The sequence below is a fragment of the Onychostruthus taczanowskii genome, unplaced genomic scaffold (genome assembly GCF_017590055.1).
Source record: "Onychostruthus taczanowskii isolate IOZ18803 unplaced genomic scaffold, ASM1759005v1 scaffold25, whole genome shotgun sequence".
NCBI lineage: Eukaryota > Metazoa > Chordata > Aves > Passeriformes > Passeridae > Onychostruthus > Onychostruthus taczanowskii.
This window is the reverse complement of record NW_024499796.1, coordinates 5022535-5039574: the sequence shown is the minus strand read 5'-3', so window position 1 is coordinate 5039574 and position 17040 is coordinate 5022535. Positions and strand designations below refer to the sequence as shown.

Sequence of the window (17040 nt, the reverse complement as noted above, 5' to 3'; positions counted from 1 at the left end):
CGGCCAGCGATATCAGCAGCAAGATTTTCTGAACAGCCCAGAAAAGAATGGGCTGAATTAATATGAAAATATGTCTTTGTGTCTTGTACTGCAGTAGACAGGAAACAAGTGTCAGAGCAAGACAAGATCCAGCTGAGGACCCCACTGTTAAATTCCTAAACGTAGTTCCCTGAAAGGCAGAGCACAGCAAGGCACAGTGACTGTGCTCCCAAGCATTTCCAGTTGCCCTGGTCAGTTTGGACAGATCCTTGTTGGTGGGTACTGTTCAGGAGCCAGGATGGCTGGGAACAGGCAGTCCTTCAGATCCTGGGTGTCTCCACTCGACACAGCAGGCCTCAGCTGATGGAGCCACAGAACACACCTCAAACCCCAGTGAAGGCAAAACTGCTGGGCTCAGCTGCTGGGGAGAGGCTACACCTCAATATCCACTCAAATGCCCATTCCCATCCCCACAGACACGGGAAGAAATTGCAGCTGCTGTCATGAAACTAAAGGACAGGAGAAGCTGCACCCTTGGCTAGGACAGACAGAGGTGGCAGCAAGAGTGAGAGAATGCAGACTTACTCCTTACCATCGACCCCTTGACTCCTGGAGGGCCTGGGGGTCCCACTGGGCCACGGTCACCCTGGGACAGAGACATAGGGAAGAGTGATCTAGAGCAATGAAACAACTAAAAAAATCCACAAATTCATGTCTATGCCATCAGCTTTCTACAAGAAATGATTCCAGCATTACTCTCTTTCCATCCATCTCATCAGAGTAATGGAAGAATTGCAGGAATTAACTAATCCTCCACATCCCAAGAGAGGGGACTTTACTCTTGCCATCAAAAGCACCAAGGTATGAAGGAAACAGGCACATGACCTTCAATTCCAAACAGTGCTAGGGCTGAACCCAAGGAAATCTCCAGCCCTTCCCACCCAAGGCATGACATGCCTGTTCTGCAGTATCACAATCCCTACATGTGCTGGCATTTTCAGAGCCATGGATTTGAAGTCTGTTGTCACAAGGCCCTGCTGAGAGCAGGGAATCCAGCTGGAAAAAACCAGAGATGCTGCCTGGTGCTTTCAGAGGAGACTGTGGGTGTTTTGGGGGAACTCCCTGTCCCGTGGCTGTTACTGAGACCACAGTGCCAGCAACAATGACCTGGGAGTCTGATTTATGAGGGGATCGGAGCTGGATGACTCCCCAGCCCACTCTAAAGATAGGATCCCTTCTAAAACAAGCAGTTAAAAAACTTAATGTACCAAAACATCACTTATTCATCGCAAAAGTCTTTCTTATCCCCTCATGCAGACCATCTCACTTCCCATGAACACGTCCTTGACCCAAAGGTAGGAGACAAGAGGGCCAAGCCCCCACAGCACCACCACAACCTGATGTGAGGTGACATGAAGGTGTGGCTTTAGAAGTGGGACGTCAACAGCTCCTTTGGGAGATGGTCGTAATTCCCACACAACTGCCTGTAGTCTCCCTCCAGCCCCAGGGGTGCACTGGGAATTAGGTGTGTTAGGTTTGTAAGCTCAGGAGGATGAGGAAGAAGGATTTAGCAAATGCTGCCAATTAGTTTACGCCCAAAATCTGACCTACCTTCCAACAGCAAAAAGTGTAAGGGGAAATATTTTCTAATAAGCTCTAAGGAGCTTATTAAAAACAAACCCCAGAGTTTGTGTTGTCACCAGTTGGCCCTTGTAAACCAATGTACAGATTTTTTTCTCCCTGAATGGATGGATTTTATTAAGTGTATATTAACTGTATTGTTCTCTTTGATAATCTTAGGATTCTACTGGCTTCAGTCTTAACTTTTGCAGCTCTCAGGATGGAGATTGCTGACTCAGCTATGTCTAATGAAAGCATATTTCCCACTTCATTTAGCTCACAAGAGCATAGTAAGCTGTAGGATACTATGCCAACTGGAGGCCTGGTTGAGGTTTTGATTTGATGATAGCTATTTCTGTCATCCCTAAATTTGTCCTGGTAGAGAAGCCTGATGGAAATCCCAGCTGTGCTGAGGATCTCCAAGGGCAGATTTTCAAAGGACAGCCTGGGTTTGCCTTGACACTGATGTAACATCATCACATTACAGAGCTGATCTGGAAGTTGAGGATACTTCATGTGGTCAAGGCTTTGGCATGGAAGGCACAGGGACAAATGTGAACTTAATGGAACGGAGGAAAAGATCTTCCTGTGTCTCCTGCATGGCAAGCACCTTATTCTTCATTCAATTCAGGGCTGCAGCTGCAAATGAGACAGCTCACTCAGGCACCAATTTTCTGTGTAACCACCCTGGACACATCACTCTTTATTCCTCTGTTTTCTTTCTCTAAAACACAGCCCACATCATGTCACCCTTTTTAGTTCTTGTGAGCCTTGACAGCTTGGACTGAGACTGATTCTGCTACTGCCGCACTGGGGCCCACAGGATAGAAAGACTGCTGTGGACAGACAATAAAATGGATCTGCAGCAAACACAGTATAACTGTCACAGAGTCTTTACATCATTACCCAGAGGACAGGGCTTGAAGCAATAAAAGTGAGAAAGAGAGCACTGATGTGTGGAATGCATCGTTTTATGCTCCTCACTATCTTTACGGCTGCACTGTGAATAATTAAACCACCAATGAAAACCGGCAGCGTGCGAGTGAGGTACAATGAGTGACACAGATGATTTGTCTTTGGGAGCTGCCTCTGAATAAAAGTTTACACTCTAATAGAAAACAAATTAACGTCCTTTTACATTTTTATGTGAAATAAAGCCCTTTTTATTCCCCTGGAAGAGGTTTGTGTCTGTAGTGTACACAAGAGGGCACCAGCCCTGAGTGTGCCCAGAGCAACCAGGGGCAGAGAGATGGGAGGGTCCTCACCAGATAAAAAGCGAAATATTTGGACCAGCCTTTACTCAGATGGGTGGCTGCACTCTTGTACATCTGAGAATTTGCTGAGACCTCCTGTTCAATGCTCAGCCCTGGTCCTGCGTGACCCTCCTGGCAACCCAGAGGACACCTCTGCAGAAATGTGTAACCTCAATCCCATGGACTCCTCCCATGACCAGCAACACAGGGCTGATGGATTCCTCACTCCCATAAAAAACCAGAGCTGACTGTTAAATACAAACCGCCCGGCACATTATGAATGAGGAAAGTTAATTTTTCAAAGAATATTTGACAGCATCTCCCTGGAGGGCAGCGCATGTTAATTCCTGAATGAGAAGTGGATGATTTTGGCCTGCTCCTAGTCTAGCTCAGACACCCTGGACGTGCTTCATTCCCAGCTGGGTGTTGCACTCACATCATAACTTAAATCTCCACAATCCTTCTCCCTCCCCAGCCTCCCTATCCTGCAAAAATTACAACAATTTCATTACAAGCAATCCTACCTTTTCTCCTGCTATTCCAGGCTCCCCCACCGGACCAATGAAACCCATCAGACCCTGAGGAAAGAGAAGAGCACAACTAATTTTCAGTTTTTATTTGCTGAGAAAGTAAACAGTTCCTTTGGTCCACCTTGCTGGTTGCAATAGCACAGCATCCCTCGTATAATGCTCAGTAATTCCTACTGGCTACCAGAGCGGATGGAGTTGCTCCCGGCCATGGGAATGTCTAACTCCACAGCTGGTTCTGCTTTAGGGGCCAGCTGGAACAGCAGCACAAGGATCTGCAAGAACCACAACACATAGCACAGTGGATGAGTGAAGGAAGGAAGGCCGAGTCCATAGTGTGGCTTTGTTCTGTGAGCTTTTCCCAAAACAGCTTCCCCAGGAGCTCCTGGGTTGCAGAGACAGAGACTTACCATCATTTTAGCAGCTGGACTGGATGGACTTCTTCTGGGTTAATCCAAGCTGCCTCAGCCCTTTGTGCAGACTAATTTTGCCCTGGACAGTGTCGTGCTGGTGGGATGCCAGTAGGAAATAAAGGTTCCTGCAGCCAGAGAGGCCAGCAGGGCAGTGGATCTCGCACACCACTCAGAAACCATCTTGGAACAAACCTCCAGTCTAAGCTCAGGGTTTAACAATGTTCGGGATAACGAAGAGGCAAACAGAACTGCTTTTAATTAGGAAGATGGAAACAGATGCAATCTCAAGCAAAGATTCCTGAGAATTAAGATAAAGCAACCTCCCTACCAGCTCCAGTGGTTTCTGGCTCTGGAGATGCAAGGGACTGTCCCCTGTGCCACTGCAGGCACTCGTCTCCTCTGTGCCATGGTGGAAACACCAATTAGCCATGGGATGACAGCTACAAACAGAAAAGCTCCACTATCCTGTAGGGGTGTCACCAGCCTTTCTGAAGTGGTCTTTGCTTTGAAATGGCCTTTGTGTCAGAAGCTGAGGCAGTCCTGGAGCACAAGACTGTCATCCTGGCCAGGCTGCATGAACCAGACACTCGTGGGAAGCAGAGCTGGACTCAGCACAGATTGCTCAGTGCAGGAATCAGCTGGAGAGCAGAAAACTCTGCAACATCTGCCTATGCAAGGTTGCCACTGGGTGGCATTGCTGAAGGCTGCTGGATCAACTGTCCTTTCAATAAGACACAAGTGCAGGTACACAACTGCATCCAGTTTCTGAATTTTTCCAGTAGCCCAAGGCTATGAAGAAAGCAAATGTTATGGCAGAGAATGGCAAAGCAATGAGATGCAACAGGGAAATGCATTGCCAGGCAAAAATAGACAATAAAGGAAGAGAGAATACATCTCTTGTTCTTTTCCAGTTTCTTGGAGAGCCACAGAACTCTTTCTCTCTCTCCTGGGAATATGCTCTTTAAGAAATTTCTGGTTCCTTAGGGCAGTCCCTGCAGAAAAGGGATCCTTGCCCTGTCCAAGCTCAGGCCTGAAGGCCAATCTTCAGACCCACTGTCCATGGCAGCATCCACCCAAAAAAGCCTCTCTGGGTCCTGAAGCCGGGTGCACTGGTGATGCTTCTCAGGCTGGCCTGCTGGTGCTTTGCAGGGATCTGAGCACACCAAGAGCCCCCAACACCCTCCTGAAACCCCCCTTGCTGTCACAGATGTGCTGCTTGTTATGGCAGCTTGTGCAGAAGCCTGCTGGCATGGCCAACACTGGCCCTGCTGCACAGATGGGATGGAAGGGGAGCACAGCCAACATTTCAGCCCAAACCCAGGGAAAATTCTGCCTGTGCTGGTGCACTGTGGTACTGCACAGGGGAAGATGTCACTGCTCCCCACGTGAGAGGAGCATCCCACGGTGTGAACGTGAGATGCAGAGCAGGGACCTTGTAGCTTCCAGCACAGTAGCTCTGCAGTGTTTGCAGCCAGCACTGTCTGCTCTGGGCTAAATTAACCAACATTGCTGTGTCTGCAAGCAGACACAAATCGAGATAGATATGTCTACGCCAAATAAATCTCAGTAATTTATCAGGAGTATAAGAAAAAACAGAGGAAGATTGGGTAATGATGTTCTTCACTGGCCAAAATGGGATACACACTAAAGGCAAGGAGATTTAGGTTTTAAGACAGAAAGATTTAGGTTTTAAGAACCAGAAGAGCTGCCAATGGCAAATATTTAATCAAAGCAGACACGAATTGTGGTCATTACACTAAAATGGCTGTGGCACAGCATATTTTTCTCAGGTTCCCAGGGTTGAAAAGAGGGCCTGCATCGAACAGGGCTCTGGGCAGTGTGTGTAATGATGCACGTGAAGTCCCAGCAGCAGTGGCTGCCCGGATAAAGGCCCACACTATGCAGGAAAGAATGTAAAACATTTATATTAGACAGGAGAGTTCAGCATGTCGCTCATGATTCAGTCTGCTGTATTCCCCAGCCAAGGGCACGGCGGAAAAGGGATGGAGATTGTTAAAAAGTTGCTGGGGGCTTGTGGAGGGGGCAAGGAAAGGAGGGGGCACTGGTGGGTTGTAATTCCTAACTCCTGTCTCGCTTTCCCCATTTATTGTCCAGCCCTGTCATAATTAAGCCCCCCCTCTTGGCTCCATCAACAGAGAGCAAGTCAGCAATCAAGGCTTGCATAAATCAGAGCCCATTTGGGAGGAAGAAGGGGCCGGCGAGCCCAGCGTGAGCAGGGTCTCCCAGGGACTGGCCCGCTGGTCGCTCCCAGCGGGAACCGATCGCGGCCTTTCTGTGTTACTGCTTCGCTAGAACTCAAAACAAAACAAACCAGGGACAAAGGGCGGGAGGGAGTAAATGTACAATCCTCCCATTCAGATGAAAGAAAGGGAAAGTAAAACAGTAAATATCGCAGTTTAAAGGAGGACGCTCTGACCCGCAAAGAACAGCCATGCGGTTTAACCCTCTGTGCACCGGGCACAGCCCTGCCCTGGTGCCCGTGGGCTTCCACCATCCTGGGGAGTGAGGGAAGGGAAGGCGGAGACGTGCTGTCGAAACACTGTGTCACACCAAAGAGGCTGTCAACACCACAGAGCCTGAAAATCCCTGACTGAGGTGTCTGGAGGTCAGAGACACCCTGAAGGAGAAGGTGAATGGTTGGAAAGGAGCAGTGCTAACATGTGGGAAACACCAGCGCAGTTCACTGCTCCGTTCCTGGTGACCCTCTTGACCTTGGCCAAGACAATCAGGACGTCCCCACCTGCAAAGCTGACATTACAGCCCTCCCCTTTGGAAGGGGAAAGGCATGAACGAGATGGTGCTGGTGTCCTTTGACTAATTATCTTAGAATACTAATATTGAGACAAAATACTTTGCCCTTAAAGGACAAGAGCAGGCCCTTGCTGCCCTTCCCAGCACAGAGCAATGGGAACGTGGCTGACCCTGACACAGCCCCGTGAGTGAGCAGGGCTGTCACTTCTTGTACAGGGGAAGGGACTCAAACAGCTGCTCCTGCTATGACAGGACCTCCCAATCCCATTAAGGTCATAAGGCAACTGAAGCCTCTTTCAGCTGGCACAACTCTTCACTGCGATTTTCTAGTGCCAAGCAGGAGCTTCCCTGGGATGGCAGCACCTTCCTGCCTGCTGCAGGCTGCTGCTTCTCCCACAGGGCTCTCTGACCTTCAACGTGGACATTTTGGTGACATTCTCCTGCTGTGCATTCCCCAGCTCGGGGACAGGAAGGCTGGTGGCTTCCCTGGCCAGAGGCCTCGTATTCCTCTTCATATCCCTCTGACTCATTTACAGGCAAGGAAGGGTTAACCCACGCATTTCCAGGGTACTGGGGCGCCTGGCAGCTGGAATCCTTCCAGCACATGGAGACAACAAGCATCTCATGAATGATCTTCCCGAGTCTGTGTCCTTGCAATGGAAAAACAACGCATCAGGGACTGGCCTGTGGCTTAAAAACTCATTTTTCAACGAGAGCTCAAGTATCACCGGAAACCTCACAGAAACTCCCGTGTTTTCCTAAACAGATGTCCCTAAGAAAGGGAAGAAATCTCCAATGAGATGGATGGCTGATCTCTTCTCATGCTGTTATGCTGAGATTTTCTACTCTGAGACAACCCATTTGTCAGGCAGAGCAGCAGGATTGAGAAGTGTGACCACCCTTACTGTGGAACAGAAAACATCAGGGTCTCCACAAGAGAAAACAGGGTGAGGTGATGGTGCCTTCAGTGCCAAAGGCCTCTCAGGGCTCTGCAAAAAACCAACCCAGCCCCAACACCAACTGCTGACGTTTAAGTGGAGGGAGGAAGGAAACCCCAACACTCCAGCATCACTCAGTGGAGATGTGTGGGGAGAGGAGGTTATTTCTCATTACTCTGGTGAGACATTTTTGTTCTAATTACTTGACTGGTTCAGAAATGGAAATTTTCTGGGTGATATTTCTAGACAGAGACTAATTGACTAAGAATAACACAGGCAGCTTTCCTACCACTGTGCTGGTTTCAGTGTCAGCAGAGGCCAGCTGTGTTTTCTTTTCGATGAACAGTGCCTACAGTTCTCATCCAAGGTCAGTCCTGAGGGAAGTTAAAGAATAATAATCCTAATGATGCGTTGCCCTTCAAGGACAATGTCTGGTTAAGGATCTCAAAGCACTTCTAAATATTCATTTTTAACAGTGTCCACAGGTGCCACTTCAGAACAGGAGGCACTGAGCTTATCCCTCTGCTCAGAACTGTCTCCTTCCACAGAAGGGGAAACTGAGGCACAAGCACTGGAAAGTGCTGCCTGAGATCGTGCAGAATCTGATAAAGCTGCAAGTAGAACTCAGATGTGGGGAATGACTTTGCTCCTTCAGTAGTTGCTCTTCAAGGAGCAAATTAACAACCATAACACAGAAATGGCTCTAATTTCCAAAGAGAAGTAACCACCTTTGATATATACCGAGGCTGGTGTCAGACTGCTGGTACTGAAAAGGATCCACCTTGCCTTTTGTAGACTTGCTTGGTCAGAAACCCTTGGAAGAAGTGACCCAAAGAAGAGCCAGAGAGGCTGACAAGCTAAACCAAAGCAAACCAAGCGTGCTGACCATCCAGCAGGGAAAGTGTTGGGAAGGACAGCAGTGGTGAGGAGCAACACCCGCAGTGCCAGGGCCAGCTGCCACAGCCAGCTTGGTGTGGTCATGTAGGAACACACAGAATTTGTTGGAGGCTCTGTGGCTTCACTTTCAGGGTTGTTGGTGGACAAGTTTGTTGGTTTCAATCACAGAGATGTGGGAACAATTGTTGCTTTTTCCTTGATGCCTGTGGTTCCCCCAAAGCCTACAGGGGTAAAGCATGTCCTGGGTTATGCCAGCAGAATGTTCTCTATGGAATTACAACAAAATGCAGTTCAGTGTCTCTCCTCCCCAGGGTCTGGTTTCTTCAGCTGCTATCTCTTCTACTCCCCAGAAAATGTAGGGGAATTGAAAGCAACATAGCACCCAAAGCAGAGAATCCTGTCCTTAAAACCTACATTGGCAAAGCCTGGAACCTGGAGCACCAGGGCTGTGGGCAGCTTTGAGGTGGCCAGAATTCCCTGGCCACTGCCCTCTGCCTGCACTCTGGGCAGCCAGGACAAGTTGTACAGAGGAGATCATCTAGGAGACAAGGAAAACAAGGAATTTACCTGCTCACCAACTTTCCCTGGTCGGCCACGGTTTCCTGGCTCGCCCTGCAGACAAGGAGACAAGGGCACACGGGTTACTGCTGCCAGCCAGACCCTGGCCACAAAGTGGCTCTTTGTACACCCATTATTTGGGCAGCAAAGTGTGAATCGGGGAAAATCTGTGAGAAACAACATCCTACAAAACCAGCTGTGACTTGGAGGAAGAAAGAACTTTCTTACTTATCCAAAGTAAGAAACACTACTGACACAAACATGGAGTAAACATTTGCTGTTCTGGAGTGAAGTGCCCCAAAAGCTGGTCCTGCTGTAGTAAAATAACCTTCAGAGAACCACATTGAAAGATAAGATATCCACTGCCCTGTGGCATAGGCCCAGCCTAGTCCTGGTTGCTTTATCCCAAAGCTTTCTAAAGCAAAAGAAGAAAAGACAATCCAAATATTCCCAGGCAATGCTGCACCCTGATTCTGTTGTTATAAAACCTCAGACAGGCACACGTTACTGTCACATGGAGCATCCACAGGAAAACCACAGCAAGAACCTATGTGAGATAAATCCCAGTGCAGGAAGAAGGAGTTCAGAGCATGAAAATGATGAGGGGTGGAGGAGAAAGCAGAAGGAGAAGGACTGCACACCCACCAGGGATCAGGCAGCTGTGGCAGCACGTGGGGGCAGTCGGAGTGCCCTGCATGGGCCATCCAGAGGCCAGGCTCACCAGTAACCAGCAGTGTCTCCAGGACAGCAGCTGCATTTTCTCAGTAGGCAGATACTCCAGATGTGCTGCCAGACCACATTTTTGGTATTTACTGTTTGAAGAGGTTGTTTTTGTTGGGTTTTCTCTTTCCTTTCGAGTGTGGGTTTGTGGAGTGCATTGCCCTGGGATGGCTCCTGCTGATAATTAGGCAGCAAAGATAGGAATGATGTGCATTGTTTTAGAACAAAACCATGGAGAAGCAATGGAAAATGAAGTGATGATGGAGGAAGAAGTTGGTTAATATGAAAAGAGGGACACATTTGTTTATAATAGCTTAAAAAATGCACCATCATTCTTTTTGAAGAAAGAAGCAGAAGATGAGGCCCCAAAATTCTGAGAAAAAGAGTTCTCTTGTTCTCTCTGGAATGAATACTTGGGGGAGTGGTAAAGGTGAGAAAAGATATTTCTCTCTTTCTTTCCTCCCTTCTACCCACTGCTTTCCTGATCAGGAACAAACTTTTCTTACCTTTGGACCGTTGGGACCAGGTGTTCCTGGAAATCCCTTCCGACCAGATCGACCCTGAAATACATGGAAAAACCATAAACATCAAAAGCTTGCAGCTGCTTTGGTCACAGGTGCTGCTTACATGCTTGTAAAATAAAAGATAAAGATAAAACATTCATTTTCTGATCCACCTATTACCAATTTTTGGGACATTTTACTGTCCTAAGGTGACAATTACGTACAGACCCATTACAAAATCCTGAGTTGGCAAGCTGACAGATATGATAATATTCTTTTTGCTTCTTTTAACTGTGTTTCTGTGAAACATCACAGAGGTCAAAAGGACTCTCTTTGACTGTCCAGTTTTTTTTTTTTTTTTTTTTTTTTTTTTTTTTTTTTTTTCTTTTTCCTCTACTCATTGAAAAATACTATAAATCAGGGAAGAAACACAAGGGCTGGTTATGGAGATGGTTTCCAATCAATGCCATTCATCTTGAGGATGAACTCTTTAAACATTAGAGGGTTTTTCAAGGTTTGAGACTTCAGGAAAGTCATAAACTCAACACCCTGTGCAGGACACTTCCTGGACTTTCAGTCATCCTGGATCAAGCAATCAATCAAGCCCTGGACAAGACAATAATTCATAGCAGGGCAGATTAACTTCCCAAACCAGGAGGGTGGAAGCTTTATGAGAATTTAACTACAATTCCATTGCAAGGTCAGCAGAGCTGGTAATAGCTGAGTGAATAAATGAATGAAACCTACCTCTGGACCAGGGACTCCTGGTGGTCCTAAGGGTCCTTCATCTCCCTGAGGTGAAAAGAAATTAAAATAAAAGGCAAAGTAGTGACAAAATTTGGACTCACCATGCAGCAAGAATGAAATGCCTGCAGTATGAGCAGCAGTTAAACACAGGCTGTATGTTCAGCTGTCACATTTTAACAGCTGAGCCCTTCTCTATCTTAGAGCTGCTTCTGAGGTTTCTCAGGAAAAAAAGATCTCAAGTCAAGTCCTGCCAGTAAAAGCCATCCAAAATTTGACCAAGGGAACACCAGTTGATTTGGTCTATGATGAGCTGGATTTGGCCACCAGGGTACCCTGGACACGCTGCCATGACTCTGCTTCATTCCATTTGGCAGGGATGTGAATGCTATAGAGTTCCCTTTTTCTCTCCTCCCCCCTTTTCTCTCCCTTCCCCCCAAAAAGCATGTTCCAAAATTTCCCACAGAACCACTTGGCAACGGTATGAACATTTCCCTTTTGCTTTCAGCTGGGACTACACATGCTGCAGAATGGAGCTATCACAAAATCTCACACAGCAATTGGACTCAGTCCTCTCCCTTGGCTCCACACCAATTTCTAATGTGATAGGATCAGATCTACAGTTTCTAAGAGACCTTCAATTAAGCTTCACAAAAATTATCTCAAGTGTCTAAAACCAACTGCCAAGAGAGAAATTAAAAGCGCCCTTGGCAGCCCCAGCCTGGCTGCTCTCGTTTCGGTGGTCAGCCGTGGTAATGAAGGGGCACTGGCAGGCTGGGGTGGGACTGGGGGTCAGGAACCCAGCTCCAAGGGCTCACACAAGCCACCCACAATATGCCACATTTCCAGAGGGATGCAATTCAGAGCCCTGACCCAGTGCCCTGGGTGACCACAGTGGTAAGAGCACAGTGCTGTGCTCTGCTGCACACTCTAAGTCCTGCAGCACAGCTCACACCAAACTCCATGTCCATGTCTTTGGGATTACTTTTACACTCACTAACTAGAGTAAATTGAAGGCAGCTTGGTCACGCCTGCCTGAACCTGGAATGCAGGGCTTCGATTCCCTTTGTATTTTGGCTGGAATATTTTTTTCCCCCCCCTATTTCACTGCAAATAAATGAGCTAATTTGCATTAATACCATTTAGAGAACAAGCAGAAGAGTTCCCAGAAAAAGTTAAGAATTATTAGTGCTATTAAAACGAGCTCCTGCCCATGCATGTGCTCAGTATTATTTACACAATGTCTCGTGACTCTGGACAAACAGCTTACACTGGCCTGAGTGAGAGGAAATTACACCAATGTCACTGGAGTTACAACAGGATAAACAGGGAACCCAGACATTCTCTGCTGCTCCCATAGTTCAATTAAATCAATGACAATTGTTCCCTTCCTTATGACTGCAAGTGGAATGATGCTTCAGGTTCTGAGGTGAAGTGGAGAGTGAAAGCTCTCAGGTGCTGGGCAAATGAATTTCTGCAGAGCAGCAATTTCAATTTCCATTTCCTTCTCTTTTTACAGAGGGATGTTTCTCCGTGTGAGAGAGCAGAGTCTGCAGGTCTCATGGTTGAAAGGGAACACACTTAAAAGGAGCAGAAAGCAGATGCCAGGCCAGGGCATGTCTGTGCAAGGGGATGTGCAGGGAAAAGGGCTCTAACACCCATCTGGGGGTGGGGGAAACAGGCTTTAAAAGCAAAGCCAAGGCAGAGTTTAGGGTCAGCAGATGCCAGCAGTGACTGGAAGCAGAGATCACAGGCCTTGGAGATCACACAGCTCAGAGGAAGCTCCTCTTCTTCAGGTCTCTGATCACTCAGTATAAGCATCTGCTTCCAAATTCAGAGGGACCAGAGCATTTTAAACCACACACACCATTTCACCATTCATTAATTTAGAAAATTCAGCATTGTTCTTTAAATCAAACCTCTTTTGAGCTGAGGACACTCACCTCTTGTCCAGGCAGTCCTCTTGGCCCAGGTAAGCCTCGTGCTCCTGGCTTTCCCTGAGAAAGAGCCAAAGGAAAAGATACTCAGAAAATAGAAACATAAGCTCAGAAGGGCAATTAAAATGAGAAAGTCTCTTTCACAGCCATGGGACATTATCCAATGTCAATTTTGTTACAGAAAAAAAAATCTGAAGAAAAGAAAACGCTGCACTTGGAGGCACCTCAAGCCAAACAGACCAAGCTGAGATGCTGGCCAGGACAATCTTTAGGAATCTCCTGGGCTTTCTCTCTTCCCCCCTTCCCACTACTTTGTTTTCCCTGGCTGCTTCCAACCCCACACAGAGCTGCAGTCTCTGCTCTACTCACCTTCAGACCTTCAGGACCGTTTTCTCCTGGTGGGCCAATGTCACCTGGGAAGCCCTGGAGAAAATGAGGAACAGTCAGGGTGCAAAGGTGGAATTCTGCAGGCAGTGTCAGCCTCTGTGAGAGGTTTAGCTAAAGGCTAAGGGACAAGGTGTGTCACATGCTGGCAGTGTCCATGTGGGGGCCACCACGGCTTCTGGAGGGAATGGGACACAAAGGAGCAGCACCATCAGTGTGATGGAAGAGCAGCCTTTCCCAGCAACTCCCTTTAGGTCCATCTTCCTACAAGATTTATTGCAGCGAGGGCCTCCCTGTCATCACACAGCTAAAGGCAGTGATTTGGGTTTTAATTAATCTTTCTGAGCCAGCTCATAACCTCTGTGCTCCCAGAAAGGAGCTGCAGCCTCGGCGACAAAGGGAAGCAGGCGAGGAATTAGGAAAGGTGCTGACACCCTCATTAGCTGCTGTCAGCCTGGCAGGGCTCCTTCCCACCCAGCCACCCATCCTCGAGGAGGAAACAAAGGAATCCCTGCTTATTTCCAATAGCAACAAAGAGGAACGATTGCTAAGTGGCAGTACTCAGCTGAGAGCCCTTCCAGACCTGTGAAATACCGGAACGCTGATGAGGGGAAAACAGACATCAGTTGTGCTGGAAGTGGCTCTCCAGCATCTTACAGACCTTGTCTGGTCACTTAGGAAGGAGAAAAATGATGGTGTGCTGGGGGAAGATCATCCTGCATCTCAGGTATCACTGTGACTTTTTTTGGTAAGGGAAGTAAGAGGATTTTCTACTTTAAGTGGTGTTTTGAGGGGGAAAAACTGAAAAAACTCCTTCATTTTATCTGTGACAAAAAAGGGGAAGGAAAAACAGGATCTCATCTACATGAGATGTAGAATGGGTCATGAACCCATCTTGATTCTTCCTACCCCATCACCACTCATTGCCATCATATCCCAGCAGAGAAGTGAAGCCTGAGGCTGGGAGGATGTGAGAAGGACCTGGTGGGACATACCTCAGGGCCAGGTGGTCCTGGAAACCCGACTGGTCCTTTGTCACCAACTTTTCCCTGCAGAAATTGGAAAAACATGGGGAAAAGTGAGCTGGCTCCTGGCTGTCAGGTTTCCTGTTTGGAACAGCACATCCCTGCCAAGCTGTCTTTCCAGCTGGGCACAGGACCTTAGAAAGGGAGATGAGGAAGCAGAGGGTGCTTGGTTACTTACCAGGGGGCCTGCCTTCCCTCGTGCCCCAGGGACCCCAGGCAAACCCTGGCTGCCCTGAGAGAGACACATTATTTCAGAACACAATGAGGCATCAAAAAAATTCCAATTCCCCAGGCTCCAGCTTTGCTGCAGAATGAGGAGCATCTCCTGAAGGCTGAGCTCAGCCCTGTGTGGAGCTGGGACAGCTGCACTAATGTCAGTGAGATGTTTCTGAAGACAGCCCCAGATTTAGCCCCAGAGAACACGAGCTGCTGCAGTTGGCTGTGGCTCAGAGCCACGCGGGCTGCAGCACAGGGCTATGTGCAACATTTGTCAGCCACAGCCAGTATCACATTAAATCACAGGGGAGAAGTCATTTGATCAGAAGTTATACAGAGCATTAAGTGGTTCCCTGGGTCAGGGTTTAAGTTGCTGCACTGAGCAGACAAAATCTCCTGAGTCTGCAGCCGCTGGACCACACACATTCACACACATCCCCATGGATCCCATCCCTTCCAGCCACTGCTAGGAGACACAGCCCCTACAAAAAAAAACCTGCAGAACTGCTTTACTATGAGTAACTATAAAATCCATATTCTGATGTGGATTTTAGAAAGGCACAAATGGGAACTATCCAAGCAGGGGAACCTGACAGCAGGATGCAGCTAATTCCAGCTCCTAGTGGGTGAGCTGAGATAACTGGTGGCCACTGCTATGTGAGGGGAAAAGAACAAAGGAGAAAAGAAAAACATTTAAAAAACATTTACCTTGTCTCCTTGGAAGCCGATATCTCCTGGAACACCTGCTCTTCCCTGATCACCCTGGGTACACATCACCAGAGAGTTAAAACAGGCAACAGCAACAGCCAAAATGCCCAGGTTGATGCTCAGAAGGTGCTTTGTACAGCAAAAGTCTCAACAGCAGCTCCACTCAGAACTGAACTGCTGCCAAGCTGCAGATCACATTGAACGTAGCAACCACCCTGAACAAAGTGTGTATTTCCCAACTTGATTCTAAGGTGAGGAAGGAAACTGCAGGAGAGCAAAAACCAGGAATTCCCCAGCATTGTGTGTCTATAGGAGCTGCAAGAAGAGAGAGCACATTCCTCTGGCTAACAGCAACCATGACGGTGGTGAAGTGTTAAATTCAGCTGAACAGAAGAGTTCAGTTTTCAATGAATGAACCTTTTCTCTCACAGGGCTCTATAGAAAAGAAAACAATCCTCAGGGTTTCTGTGAGCATATCCTAGTCCTGACATCAAACATTAATCCTCTTTCATAAGAAAACAAGAGCAACTTCTGGTAATGCTTTAGTACTACCTCACTGCCAATCTCTGAGCTGATATTCCCTGGGAGGGGTTGGCTGGTGTTCACTGGGATGGGGAGCCCATGACTGACAGTATTCCCTCACCAAGCTGTCTGTCTGTCCCCTAGTTGGACCAACATAACAGATTCTGACTCCCTGGGTGGAAGCCAAATATCTCTGAAGGTTTTCCAAGGAGCAGTGGGCTACCTTGCATTGGCTCTTGGCCCTGCTGTGAGCAGCTCTGGACCAAATCACCTCCTGATGCCCCTTCCAACTTCATGTATTTAGTGATTTGCTTAAACAAAGGATGAGTCAATGATGGGGAAGAGAAAGGAAAATTCTACTTGGGAAATCAAGGGAGGAATGACTACAATAACTTGGTACAATGACAAGACCCAACAAAAATAACTGCTGGAGGAACTCTGTCCCATGAACTTGGCTTCCCAGCAAGGGAATGAGCCACTCCAGGGCTATATGTTTAAACATAGCCCACATGGAAGACATATGGAGTCCTGCAACAGAGCCAAAGTCCACAGAGAGATGTCAGAGAAAGTCCACTTCACTCCAGAAAAACCACCCACTCTCACCCATCAGAGAGCTGAAATAATTGTAACTACTTCAGTAACATGCAGGGGATAATCAAATTGTGGACAGTTCAGGTCTGAGTTGGTAGAAACTTTTCAAAGACAATTTTTCATAAGAAAAAAATTAAGAACTATGCAGATTCAATGATGGAAACATTTCATGGATTCATGCTAAATTTGCTTAAATGTTTTGGTAAATGTTCCCAGAACATTTCACTGAACCATCTTCAAAACATTTTTACATAGCAAAATTAAAATGTTGCTCTTAAAAATGTTAAATTGATTTTACTCATTTGGTTTTCAACCTAAAATATTTTAATTTGAGTCAAGTAACCAACATTTTGTTTCATCTGAACTATTTTCCATATTTTTTTTTGGCAATGCAAAATGGAAACAATCAGCTCTTTACACAGCTTCAGTTCGGAAGAAACCCAAGTATTAGATACAAGAGAAATGGCAAAAAATCTACTGTGTGACACATCTCCTTCACAGATTTCTCTCATCTTCTCTGAATTTTCTACTTATTTTAAGTTCAAGGCTTAAAACACGGAAATCTACTTAATTCTGGCTCCCAACTGAAGGCAGCATGAAAACAGCTTTTCTGGAAGTGACAGGTTGGCTCTGAGGTTTGGCTTTATCATCAATTCTGAGGGTCAAAGAAGAAAGATTCTATTTTTTATTAAGCAGTTTTCTACCCAGAGAGTACAAGTGGCCATTGAAATGC

General features: G+C 47.1%; 1 protein-coding gene across 1 annotated transcript in view; it reads right to left on the bottom strand.

Annotated features, from left to right (window-relative positions):
* The window catches only part of COL27A1 (collagen type XXVII alpha 1 chain), a 141642-nt gene that overhangs the window by 54270 nt on the left and 70332 nt on the right, over positions 1-17040 (bottom strand). The window contains exons 17-26 of the mRNA XM_041406960.1: positions 15195-15248; positions 14449-14502; positions 14241-14294; positions 13231-13284; positions 12868-12921; positions 10928-10972; positions 10184-10237; positions 8967-9011; positions 3377-3430; positions 572-625 (exon numbers count right to left, since the gene is read on the bottom strand). Coding sequence (XP_041262894.1) covers positions 572-625; positions 3377-3430; positions 8967-9011; positions 10184-10237; positions 10928-10972; positions 12868-12921; positions 13231-13284; positions 14241-14294; positions 14449-14502; positions 15195-15248 — 522 coding nt within the window. The remainder of the gene's footprint in view (positions 1-571; positions 626-3376; positions 3431-8966; positions 9012-10183; positions 10238-10927; positions 10973-12867; positions 12922-13230; positions 13285-14240; positions 14295-14448; positions 14503-15194; positions 15249-17040) is intronic.